The sequence below is a fragment of the Cnephaeus nilssonii genome, assembly GCF_951640355.1.
Source record: "Cnephaeus nilssonii genome assembly, chromosome: 16".
Lineage (NCBI taxonomy): Eukaryota > Metazoa > Chordata > Mammalia > Chiroptera > Vespertilionidae > Cnephaeus > Cnephaeus nilssonii.
In genome coordinates, this window is record NC_137087.1 from 28,631,006 (window position 1) to 28,645,142 (window position 14,137).

At 38.9% G+C, this 14,137-nt stretch overlaps 1 protein-coding gene across 1 annotated transcript; it reads left to right on the plus strand.

Moving 5' to 3' along the window:
- Positions 1 to 10,668: 10,668 nt before the first annotated feature.
- MRLN (myoregulin) lies at positions 10,669 to 12,863 on the plus strand (the record flags this gene model as incomplete). Its single annotated transcript, XM_079793907.1, has 2 exons — positions 10,669 to 10,790; positions 12,703 to 12,863. Exons 1-2 carry the CDS (start codon positions 10,712 to 10,714, stop codon positions 12,861 to 12,863), a joined length of 240 nt encoding a protein of 79 aa, XP_079650033.1. The 5' UTR covers positions 10,669 to 10,711.
- Positions 12,864 to 14,137: the final 1,274 nt, after the last annotated feature.

The following is a 14,137-nucleotide window of genomic DNA, read 5'->3' on the forward strand; positions in this document are numbered from 1 at the left end:
CAGCTTTTCAAGAGAGGACAGCCTCTGCAAACCAGTAATCCTGGTCAGGATTGCACTCTCTCCTTCAGGCTTTGCTTCTGTAGGTTCCCAAGACCCACCTCCCTGCCCGCAACACACACAACCCACACATGCACACACACACACTGCCAGGAATTGTTTTGGGACCCCTAAGGGAGAGAGGCGATATGCTCACAAGTACACAAATCTCAAAAAAACTGATCATGGGCACTTGAAAATCCATTGGTTCATATATATTTTTGAATGGGGGAAGTCAATGTAAACAGAAAAAAATATATAAATTTGAGAAGATAATCGTATGTCCCTGAGAAAGCCTTTCTCAGAAGAACAGAGACTAGTATTACATTAAATGAGTCATGTCATTTTACAAGAGAGTTAAACAGTAAGGATATTTTTGTTAGTTGGTGAATTTTTAAAAAATATATTGTATTGATTTTTTACAGAGCGGAAGGGAGAGGGATAGAGAGTTAGAAACATCGATGAGAGAGAAACATTGATCAGCTGCCTCCTGCACACCCCCCACTGGGGATGTGCCTGCAACCAAGGTACATGCCCTTGGTCAGGATCGAACCTAGGACCTTTCAGTCCGCAGGCCGACGCTCTATCCACTGAGCCAAACCAGTCAGGGTTGGATTGTTTGACATAGGCTCTAGTGATTGTGAAAGGTTGACCCCCTCCTCATAGGGTATTTGAGCTCCCGTGTGGGCCTAAGTATAGTTTTGTCATAATTTATCCCACCTGTGTCTGTCAATTCCTTCCCACTTGCCTCCTCCCGTAATGGTCTGGCTCATGTTTCTTCATAAAGCTCTAGGCCAGTTATTAATAACAGCCCAGTGACTCTCCTGATCCACCTAAGAGCATATGGTGTTTTTCACAAAAGAGAGCGATCATCTCCTCAACTTTGGACTTCGCTCACTAAACCCCCGAACAGTAAGTTTTGGGTTTTTTTAATGTGGCGTTTTAAAATGTTGCTATAGGAGGAAAGTTTAGTCTGACTTTTCTGTTTCTGGCAGAGAGAGAATATAGTGAGTTAAAACTTAGATTCATGAAGCCTATTTCCCCTCCCTGCATTTCAGCATCTCTCCAACTTTTATAAAGCTGAATGGTAGATAAATTAATGAATTAGAAGTCTAGTCTTTCCATTTCCTTCTAGCTAAATAAAGGCAGGAGGAGAAGCAAGGGATTAATGGTATTTAAATGACTTGAACCAGCCTTGAGGCTATGCTTGATATTCCTGTCTCCCTGGGTTTCCTCTCCAAACAGAGCATTTCCCTGATTTCAAAGAGAAATTTCACACGTGGAAAGTATCACAAGGGGAGTGTTGGACAGGAGACGTGGGTCTTGCCATTTTTCCATGGGTGAGATTTGGATCAGAGCGGGCACCTGTCTGTGCCCCGGGTTCATCGCCGTCTTGTTATTTCAGTCAAAGGCTTTGTCTTTGAAGCCGTTCTTAATGGTTGCTTCGGAGAGTCCTGCAAAGTAGGTCACTGTGTTTTCTGTCTGGAAAGGAGTTCCCCGCTGCCCAGAACGGCCGGTGCCCCGCTCGGTCCTCACGGGCAGAGATGAAACCTGACTCCCCGGCCCTTCTGCAGGACTATAAACCAATACAGCTTTCGGCTTTGGTTACTTATGTTCAGTTCCCTTGGAATGTGCGTCAGGAGCCTAGATCAAATGTAGAAGGGAGGCATTACAGTAAACTGGAAGGAGGCAGATGCCCGCCTGGTACTGAGCCCTGGCTTGGACCATTCACAGATAGTGTGACCTTACCCGAGAAGTCAGCCTCTCGGAGCCTCATTTCCTTGTTTGTAAAATAACAGTGATCGCCTGTTTTACAGAGTAGTGGGGTTTACTCATCATGAAAGTAAGTGGCCAAGTATGGTAATGTTATTTAGGAAATCCCCCATTTGAATTTTTTCTGATTCTTCTTTTTTTGATTAATTTTTTAATTCTTTTTAAATTTACAGTTGCTATGCAATATTATATTAGTTTCAGGTGTACAACCCCATGACTAGACATTTATATGACTTATGAAGTGGTCACCTCAATAAATCCAGGACCTGAATCTTCTCAGTCATCTCATTTGTTTCAAATTCAAACCTAGAACCTTCCATGTGGTATTTGATGGGACACATTAATCTAAGCTATCCTATATAATAAAAGCCTAATATGCAAATTGACTGAATGGCGGAATGACCAGTCGCTATGATGCACACTGACCACCAGGGGGCAGACGCTCAATGCAGGAGCTGCCCCCAGCCTGCAGGCCCCAGGCCAGCCAAGGTGGGTGTCAGAGGGGGGGCCCCCCCGATTGCTCCGTCAGTCACCCCACAGATCAGCCCTGATCACCGGCTAGGCCTAGGGACCCTACCTGTGCACAATTTTCGTGCACCAGTCCTCTAGTAGCGACAATAATTAGCTTTTACTGCTTTTAGTAACTTCATCTTTAGGATGGTGTAGGCTGTGTGAATGCTGAGGACGGGAGCCTCGAAGGGTGGTGTATGGTTTGCAATTCAGAACATTAGGCTATAGCTAAGATCAGCGATGGTGGGGAACCTTGCAAAAACAATTTCAAAGCATAAGCTACTGTTTGATAAACTTATCTGTTCAACTCTAATCAGCATTCTAAAATTTGTCTCTTGGTTATGGTTACAAAGGACTGGTTGGCCACTTTGCTAGGTTTGATTCTAAGTCTGGATGAGACAGAAAGGAGGGTTGTCTCAGGGAATACTCACTTGCCCAAGTGTCACCTGTAACTCAGGAGCTAGGGGGAGTTTTTGTTTTCCTCTATAAGCTTTCATTCCGCAATCTTTTATTTAATTCCTACGGTGTACAAAACATGGTGCTAACTTAGCAATGGGCCAATAAGCTCTAACTGTAGAAGATAGAAGACATTTCATGATACAAATCAGAGTGAGCTTGTTCCATGATACATGAGAAGTGCGGACAGGATACTGTCAGTATTCCACAGGGCCTTCACACCCAAAACTTATTTACCAGAAACGAGCATTATTGCTCAGACTTCCCCGTGGAAGGCTGTACATTCTTGGAAAAACGATTCAGTGATTTACTTGTGCTCACCTCCTAAGTAATGAGCTTGTAAGGCACAGAAGAACAGCATCTTAAAGTCATACCTTATCCTCCCCCACCCCACATTGTTTTAAATTGAGCACCTATTTTGTTTTGAGTTCTATGCTACATGCTGGAAAAATAACTGCCTAAAAAGAAGTCACAGACTTTCATTTACTGGAAATTTTGTTCTCCAACCTAGTCATCTATCCTCTCAGCTAAATTTGACTCCAACTAACATTTAGCTAGCATCAGATATCACACCTGTACATCCATGAATAGAAAATCACTACCAATGAGTTTATGCAGAGGAGTGTGTGTTGCCAGCTAAGAAGATGGCTTAAGAGATTTTGGCAAATGCTTTTTAGAACTCAAACAGGTCCAGAGATTCTCTCCTCTCCTCCACTCACCAACCCCAAACCTATGATGACACTTATTTGGATGTATGAATCCTGAAGACGAAAAACAAACACCCCCGTCCCACTTCTCATTCCACAGAGGATGGGGCTTGGGTGGCACTGCTGTGTTGGGGTTTCCTGCTGAAGCCTGAAGGGACAGGGGCCCAGCCAGGGCCTGGGTAGCTCACTGGCCTTGCAAGAGTCCACTATAGCCGCCATTCATGGAGAGGGTAGGGGAACTTGGCAGGGAGAAGTTTGAAAACATTTTGATTCTTTTGGTTCTAGAATATTTCTTAATGTTAAGTGCCTGTAGCTGAATAATTTTTGTCTTCTTAGGGGCAATGTCCAATCTCCTGTTGGGGCAGGAATGTGGTCTTGGGAAATCTCAGCCTTCGGGAGTCTTGGTAGTGGATGATTAAGAGGAGATGTTTGTTCATGTGTAGAAAAATAGTTCATTTTAGGATTAAAATCGTTACTTAAAACATTGGAGACATGGTCGTAGATGGCTCAGAAAGGCCCAGACTGGATAGGTGTTGGCATAGAAAGAAGGCATGAGAGGTGCAGTTGAAGAGAAAAGAAGTAGAGGGGTTCCACCCAGGTATGGGCCCCCTGTCCATCTGATCACTCACCTCTCTGAACTGTATTTGAGCTGCCATCTTTCTGATTCTGCTGCTTCATCGTACCAACCACTATTTTATCCAGTGTCAGGCATGCTGGGCTCTTGTCTTACCTTTTTCCAGTCCTGAGATACTGCAGTGGCTAAGGCTTTGGAGCCAAACAGACCTCCATTCAAATCCCTGGTTACCCCAGGTGTGTGATCTTGTTACCTAATCTCTCTGGAAATAGGAGTGTTAATAACTCACCTCACAAGGTTTTATGAGATTAGAGTCAAAGTATGTTGTAGGCCCTTCTTAACTGTAGTTATGAATAAAAATCCTTTCAGCCCCCTGTAAGACAGGTATTATCTCTGTTCTCCAGATGGGGTAGCTGGTGGGGATAAATGCCTGGTCCAAGGCTGCAGAGCTAATACCAGCCAGAACCAGGATCTAAAACCAGTTCCATCTGGCCCCAAGACCTTCGCTCGCTCCCCGCTCCACCGACCATGTGTGACAAAGCCCAAGTTGTTTTCAGTCGAAGTCCACTTTGTCAAGTTCTGTGCCTCGTGAGTCTGCCCGTCCAAGCTTTCTAGTTTTCACATGTGACCACCTTTATTTTGGACTCTCTGGTCTCACCTTGGCCTGAATCAAAGAAGTGGGGAGGTGATGAAGGTAGGCTATCTCCAAATAGTTACGTCTTATGAAACACAGAATCCAGCTTGTCAGAAGTTTTGAAAAATTGCTGAGGCAGTTATGTTAGTAACTGTGACCTCAGACAAGTTGCTGTACTTCTCATTTGTCACATGAGAAGTTTACAAAATTTCACATGTCTTTTCCAGTGCCAACATTTCTGTAATATTTCAGACCCTTCACCACTGTTGTTTTTTTATAGCTGGAAAGAGAAAAATTTCCTTGAAATCCTATTTTAATTAGGAAACAAGGTACAATAATCATGTCTGCGATCGTTTAAGTATAAAGCCACATGCCATTTATTATGATTCTCATTCAAGCTTTCTCTCATGCAAGGCACATATGATTGATGAATTAATTTCTCAGATATGTATTACACTTCCTTTCTCGGAATTACACATAATTCAGCTCTGCGAGAATCAAATGAAGCTTAATTCATTCAGAAAATGCATCTTGAACTCAAATGTTAGAAATTTACAGAACAAACAAAATCCATTTACTATTAAAAAGGCCCAACTTTTCATTTACATTCTGAATGACTCAAATTTCAGGAGTTCATGTCTCCTGCCCTGCCACACAGCATCCATTTCAGGAGTCTTAAGGGGACAAATCTCCATTATACCATAGAAACGGTAGCCATCCCAACAGGACACTCCTATCCTAAAACCCGTAGGGCCAGTGCCAAATTTTTGTTGCCTTCCAACAACTTGACTTGGTTTCCTAATTACAAGAAGGAGAAAAAAAAAAATCCCCACAGAAGTGAAAACATCAACAAGACATAATTACCATATGATTCTTAAGTTTCTAAAAGATATTTTATCGAATATAACTTCTTTGGGAAAGAGACCTTTCCCATATGGAGACAAATTGAAAACACCCAATGCTGGGATTTTATTTTTAAAATATTTGCTGGGAAAAGTAGACTTAATATACAGGGGTGGGCTAAAGTAGGTTAAATTACCAGCCATCATTACCTAAAAGATAAATCATAAGTAAGGATACAAAATAATAACTAATAATTATGACAAACAATACAATAATAAATAACAATACAAGAATAAACTCAGTTTTGCATATTAACAGCTGTAAAACTACTTTTTCTCACTCTTGTATGTGTTTTTCTTGCTGTAATTATAATTTGAACAACATGAACTTGCAGTTTTCCAAGAAAGCTTCTACTTTCCATGCAGTTATTATGAGGTACTGGGGTCCAGGATGGGTAAGTAAGGCCCTCCCCACTTTCTAAGAGGAAGACAGCAACTACCTTTGGGGTGGTACATACAAACAACTACAATACAATATTGTGAGCTACAAAATGTTACAGACAAGTGAGCAATACATTCTACCTGAGGAAGTTAGGATGGATCACAGGGGAGATAACATTGGGTTTCAAAGGATAAGTAGGTGTTTGACAATTTTGCATGTTTAGGTGCTTAAAAGTTCCTGAAAAGGATGACTCATTCAAAGGGTACCATCTACAAGGTAATGTGCTAAATGATAATGAGCAATAATAGTCACCATCTCTTATTAAGTGTTTATATGTTAGGCACAATTATTATCTCACTTAATTCTCACACTAAGAAGTAGGTACTATTATTATTGCCCCATTTTATAGACATGTTCAGGCACGAAGAGTTAATGTAACTTGGCCAAGGTCTCATGGCAAGTGGCAGATCTGATTCAAGCCCTAGCCATTTAATTCCAGACCCATCTCTCAACCACCATGTCCTAAAAGCATTCTTGTTATTTCTCTGTTCAGCTAATGTTAAGGAGGTCAAGGGGAGAAATTTGTCAGTTATAAGTTGATCAGTGGGAAGGTAATGAACTAATTAATAAACAAGAATGAAATCACAGGTAGTAAAAGCTAGTAGGAAATAGATTTTTTTTAAAAACTGTACTTTCAGCTACCCTGGTTGCTAGAGAATAACCTCCTAGTGGTGGTTTGTGAATGTCCCATTTACAAAGAGCAGATTGTTTCGACGTGAATAATCTAACAACAGCTGTTGTAAAGATATTCTGGCAAAACCAGGGTCATCAGGCCCAGAGAGTAACTGCAACACTGTCCATCCCACTGTTCAACCAGTGGTTCACTTTTGCAAAAAGGAGCCAGGATTAAAGAAAGAGAGTGGCCATTAATAATTACATGTGGATATTTCCATTTCAGTACAGTCAGTTTCCATTGGAATACAGATCTTTTCAAACGGGACTTTTTATTGGAAAACATTAATAAATCCGTGTAGTTGAAAAAGGGTGGCATCTGGGGCCTGGAGAAGTTAGTTAGTATCCAGGCTCCAACCTGGAATACTGAGTAGCCTGGGTGGCTGCTCCATGTCCTAATAGAGCATAGCATGGCCTGGCACATGGCCTCGACAAAGAGTCATTATTATACCTAAGGGGAGCTGTTAAGCAAAAATGGACAGATTTCAATTATGGCTCATTTTTTTAACATATGTCTCTGGGGAACTTCTGTCAATATTATCTTGACCATTAGATATTAATGGAAACAAGTAGGATAAGCACATTTTTGTCAAAAAAGAAAATATTTTTGAAATGTGACTCATGTTTAAGATTATAAACTTGAATCCAATGAAAAGTGTTTTTCTTTTGATAGAAAAAGACTTTACAAAGTATGTTCTGTTCTTTGTCTTGACCAAGAATCCACACTTAATATGGGGAATAATAGAAGTTAGAGAAATTGAGAAAGGGGTGATGTCTTAGTGGGAATGATTAGTAGGAATAATCCTATATAATAAAAGTTTAATATGCTAAGTGTCTGGTTGTCCATTCAACCAATCAAAGCATAATATGCTAATGATATGCTAAGGCCACTCACAGCTCGCTATGACATGCACTGACCACCAGGGGGCAGACAGTTGACCAGTTGCTATGAGGTGCAGTGACCGCCAGGGGGCAGAAGCTCCAACCAGTAGGTTAGCTTGGATTCCAGCCGATCGGAACTGAGCAAGACGGGCCGGACATGCCCTGGAGCCCTCCCACAGCCCCTCACCCCAGCCAGCACCACCTCCCATCAGCCCCCAAAACCCCGATCGGGGGCAGGAATGGCCAGCCAACTGCCCGCGGCCCCTCCCTCGGACTCCACTGTGCATGAATTTGTGCACCGGGCCTCTAGTTTTATATAATAGATGAGATTGTTGTTTTGTTTTTGCCAGGGGACCAAGCCATTTAACTAACACACTCTTCTTCTTTAAAAAAAAGAAATATATACACAAACACACACACAAATACATATATATATATGTATATACATATATACATATATATATATATATATATTTTTTTTTTAAGAGAGGAATGAAGAGGGAGAGAAAGAAATATCAATGATGAGAGAGAATCATTGATTAGCTGTCTCCTGCATGCCCCCCACTGGGGATCGAGCCTACAACCAGGGCATATGCCCTGACCAGGAATCGAACCATGACCTCCTGGTTCATAGGTAAATGCTTAACCTCTGAGCCATGCAGACTGGACCCCAACACATTCTTCTTATGGTTTCAGGAGTCAGAGTTGATTTGAGAAACCCTATTTTATATAAAAATATGATTGTAAAGGTTTTAATCAAGACCCTACAAGCTGATGTCAGGGTGAAGAACAGAGACTACAATGGAGTTTAACTCCCAGAGACCAAAGGTTGCTGCTACTTACTTTGTGGGATACCACTGTTCAACCATTCAATAAACAATGAACAGTTCAATTTGATTAGATTATTTGGAATCTTGATGGAATCAAAGGAAAAAATAAAGACAAGTTTTAAAAACTAGGTAAGAGATTACTCATTCTATTTTCAGTACAACATTCTATAAAATAATAAATTTATTCCCAGTATATTCTGGAAATAGAGAAAAAAAGGTAGGTAGAGGCATGCAAATGGGAGGGGAAATTATTTGCAATCATCTGAAATTATGAAATATATTTGGCCCAAAATAACCTACAATGTCTTATATTAGAAATTAGAGGTGATATTATATTTTAACTATGAGTTTTAAATACTATGATTCAAGATAAGACCGTGGTCTTGAGATAGTCACACTGTATATGTTCTAGGATACTTAACTTGTTTGAAATTTATTTACATTTTTGGTGCATATTTTATTCAGTAACAAAATTTTTCCCTAAAATATGCTGCTGTTAAACAGTTTTCTCCCAAAAGAATGTCCCTGCAATCTCACAGAAGAAACACCTGATTACTAAGCTTCTAGCTAATGTAAATCAAAGTACTGAGATCCTCATCACTTGACCCACATTAGAATCTGAGTGTGTTTGTGAATGTGTGATGATACTACTTGGTGTCCTTCCATCACCATCCTGAATTTATGGTAGCCAATGCCTTGCTTTTCTGGACAAATTTGCCACTACACTGTTGCCACCCATATATGCACCACTAACCTGCATTTTTTAAATTTAAAAAGTTTTCATTATAATTCACATACAATGTTGTATTCGTGTCAGATGTGTTTCAACCTTTATGTACCTTACAAAGTAATCATCACAATAAATCTAGTAACACCTGTCACTGTACATAGTGATTACGATATTAATGACTGTATTCCTTATGCATTATATTCCCATGACTTGTTTTATAACTGGAAGTTTGTACTTTTAAATTGCCTTCTCCTTTTCTGCCTATCTCCCCGTACCTCTCCCCTCTGAAACCATCAGTTTGTTCTCTTATTTTGTTTCTGAAACCATGTACTTTTAATTGTTTTTCTGCTTTACATGATTATACTTACACTGTGTATTTTGTTTTAGGCCCAGCTTTTAAAAAGTTTAATATTATGCTTTTAAAAAGCAACTCTGTTTTTGTATGTAGCTGTAGCTTAATGTTCATTATTGTTTTAAAAAATCCATTATATGAATCTATCTATCATCTACTAACGAGCCTTTGGGATGAAGATATTATAAATAATGTTTGGATATGTTTCCTGGTATGGTTAGCCATACATTTCTTCAGGGTACATACCTACGATTATGCTGGGGGGGTCATAGGTATTGGTTTTAATCATCTTTAAATGTTTTAACAATTTTCTAAGCTGTGCTTCTATTATTTCATTTAGTAATCATCATTTTATTAGACAAAAAAAATCTTCCATTTGTGACTGAATTTTATGGTCTAGTCTTTTGTAGTAAATTCACTCCTCTACTTTCTAATTTATTCATAAAAATCTTAAAACTTATAGAATTCAAAGCAGACAATTTCTAGAGTTATGTTCTGTTACGTAGGCAAATAAGTTTGTTGCCATGGTAGATATTGAAGCAAAAATATTTTAAATAATTTTAGGACTTTTTTTATTGCGTTATATTTAACATGCAACATTGTGTACATTTAAGGTATACAAGATACTGATTTGGTACATTTATATTGTAATACGATTGTCATACAAGCATTGTCCAACATCTCTCTTGGATCACGCAATTGTCATTTCTTCTGGAGTTGGGTATAACTAATATCAAGTCTCTTAGAAGGTTTAATGTTCATAATAGTGTTGTTGTTGTTTTTGTTTTTATGTCTATAATCACTGTGCTGTGTATTAGGTCTTCAGGATTTATTTATCTACTAGTTACAAGTATGTACACTATACAACATTTCTCCCATTCTCTCCACCCCCTCCACCTCCAGAAGAATTGTTGTTTTAAGAAGTGTCATGAATGTTTGCCCTGCCAGGAAAATCCTAGAATTCAATTCAACTCTTCTGTTAAAGCTGCAGTTTTTAGCTACACAATTGTGTGATAAAATGAAATTAAAGTGTCATATTTTCAAAGTCCACCCTTTGACATCTTCTTCCTGACTTCTCTGAGAGTAATTTTAGAGTTTCTCTATGCAGGCTCCCCTGCCCCTCAGCTTCATACACTACCTCACTACCCAATAAAACCTTTTAATGTGCTTTGACCCAGGAACCGAGGTTGCTAAGAGACCACCTGTGCTGAATGCACTTTGTTCTAGCAAGAACAGACGGAGAGAAAACCAAAGAGCCGTGTTATCTGCCACAAGCTGGGATTGAGTCAGGTGAGAAATGGATTCTACTTTTCAGTCTTTACCAGTTGTTTCATCTTTCCCTCCCTTCCTATCTGAGTCCCTCTCTCTTACTGTTGTTGGAGGAAACTGAAGGTACCCTTCAGGGCACAAACAAAGGAAACAATCTGGAGGCTGAGTTTATAGGAGAGAACACCGCTTTGCAAGCCCGTGTGTTATTCTCCCCCCTTGTTTCTGTAGCGCAGGCAAAATGTTGGATGTAGGGGAAATTCTAGGTGTTTACTTTGCTAGCGATTGCTGTGTAATTTGGGGCACATTATTTCTTCCTTTAGGAATGAGGCTATTTATTACAGAAATTAATCAAGGTGGCTAAAAGTGGCAGATAATGACCCTTGCATAAATCTCATCTACCTTCCCCTCTTTTTCTCCTCTCTTAAAACTCAACCTGCATTTTTGTTTTTGAGCGAAAATAGCACTAACCCAATCTTGCCACTTTTTAAGAGTGCTGAGGTTCATTTCAAGTTGAGTGTCTATAAGAAACTCTGATGTAAGCACCTGAAAATTCCTTATTTGACCTTGCATTGCTGAAAAAGGAGTTAACCCTAACCCTAACCTCCCTACCTGACTGACATTTGGTAAAACGCTCCAACAGTATGCTAACCCGATCACAAATTAACATTTTTACAAATTCTATTATACTTTTAAAAATTCCAGCTATTTTTAAACTGTTTGATTAACACTGAAATGTGGAGGAAATTAAGTGATTGATGTCATATTAAATGACTAGAATATGAGTCAGAGGATCTTGAGGGGAAAAAAAATCTAGATAATGAAAAAGACCTTCTGTTGTTTGATTTTTTTATTTTGTTAATCCTCACCTGAGGATATTTTTTCCATTGATTTTCTAGAGAGAGTGGAAGGGAGGGAGAGAGGAGGAGGAGAGAGATCAATGTGAGAGAGACACATTGATAGGCTGCTTCCCACACATGCCCTGAGTGCACCCTACCGGGGGTAGAAATAGAACCTGCAACCCAAGTACGTACTTTTGGGAGTTGAAACAGAGACCCTTTGGTTCTCATCTAATGGTCCAACTACTGAACCACACTGGCCAGGGTTTGGTGTTTCATTTCTTAAAATTAAAAAAAAAAAAGTTTTTACCTGCCTTTTTCAATGTTTTCACATTTTCATTTCCTAGTAATACCTACTATATTATGGGTTGGAAAAATGACAATTTCATGGATACCATTGTAAAATAATGTAAATGACTTAGCAGATAAGACTTTATAAATACTGATAACATAAAAAAAGAAGTTATTTTGATAGTTCCTTGAGCTGTTTAGTTTCTTTTTTAAAATTAAATATATTTTTATTGATTTCAGAGGGGTGAGGCGAGGGAGAGAGAGATGGAAACTTCAATTATGAGAGAGAATCATTGATTGGCTACCTCTTGCACACCTCTCCCTGGGGATTTAGCCTGTAACCCAGGCATATGCCCTGACTGGGAATCAAACTGTGACCTCGTGGTTCATAGGTCCATGCTCAACTACTGAGCCACACCGACCGGGCTAGTTTCTTTTTTAAAACATTTACTTTTCAATTATAGTTGACATACAATATTAGCTTTAGGTATACAGGAGGGATTAGACGTTTATATACGTTACAAAGTGGTTGAACTGTTTCTTTGAGAAAGAGAGGCAAGTTTGGGATATAGAAAAATCTATGATTATGACATAAAGTAGCCAAAATGAGTGGATGAAAAAATTTTAATTCATTAAGGAGTAAAACATTTTAGCTCATTGGTTGGTTACAAATATGTCGAGTCTTGCCTGAAAGATGATTCCTCATCACTATTTCTTTATAGTGCACATATTAGACTTAGTTTTTTTTAAAAAATCAGAATTATGAATGTGTTCATTTGAGGATACCTCTCTCTTTTTTCCTCTAGGAAGCAGGATCATTCTGGATATGACGTCTAAAAACTGGATATTAATTTCTACTACTACCCCCACAAGTCTGGAAGATGAAATTATGGGAACAATTCTAAAAATTTTGTTTGTTATCTTTGTTGATTTAATGTCTATTATTTATGTTGTTGTAACTTCTTAGAAAGTTGACTTCCCTTTATAAGTAAATTTCATATTGAATTCCCGTGAATAAAAATTTGTAATTTAATGTGTTGAGTGATTTTAATTTGATGACATCTCCAGTTCTTCTAGAAGCCAACAGGATGATAGTACAATCAAAACACATTTAGTATTGTTTAGAACTTTATGGTTTATAAAGCATTCCTATAAATTGAAGTGGAATTTTTCCCTCCCAAATCTACACTACTGAGTCATAAGACTTTCTGATTTTTAACACGATTGTTATGTGGTAAATTGACTAAAATTTGTGGGTATAATTATGAATGAAGTTGGTTTTTTAAGGCTGCATGCCTATGTGACATTTTATATGGTTCTATTTTTAACACACAAAGTTTAATATACAATAATCTTTTCATAGGATATACCAATAATTTTTACTTCCTGTAAACACATTTCATCTGTGTGTAGGTGGCAGTATGTCATTTAATGTAAGGCTCACAGTAATTGTAGAAGGTAAGTGTTTGTTATTTCCATGTTATAGATGAAGAAACTGAATCTTGGAAGAATTACGCAAGCTTGAGAGCATAACTAGGAAGTAGTAGAACCAGGTCTTGGGCCTTCAAAGATAAATAATAATAAAACAAGTGTAAAAACCAATCTGTAGAGCTCAACTTTTTCCCCACAATAATGTTTTACTAGTATTCAAGACCCTGTGATTGTATTTTAGTATATTAGTCCCCCCCCCCCTTACCTGTGGGGAATATGTTCTAAGACCCTCAGTGGATACCTGAAAACTTGAATAGTACTGATCCTATATATTCTTTGTGGGGGTTTTTTTTTGTGTGTTTTTTTTTTAATACATATGTTGTAGTCCGCGGAAACAGCACCACACTGGTGGGATCAGACTGGACCTGGGTTCAGCAACCTCAATACTTGAGTTCTGGTTAGGAAAGAATTCAGAATCAAGACTCAAACTGTAAGTAAACATTTATTTAGAAAATCACAGAGGTAGAAATAATTTGTAGAAGAAATGGGCTTAGGAAACTAATTATAGAGGTAAAGGAAAGGGCCCTTGGAGCTTGGAAGTGAGGAAGGTAATGGTGACTCACCTGAGGAGGGGGATTAGGAGTGGGAAAGGGATATGCACCTGCATGATCCCAAGAAGGAGAGCACACTGGGTCCTCTGTCCTAAGGGTTTTAAGGTGGAGATTTTAGGGGAGGTCCCAGGGGAAGATCTGAATACAATATTCAGCAGCTTTCTATGTGTGTCCTTTCAGGGTCTAGGTTTCCACTGTT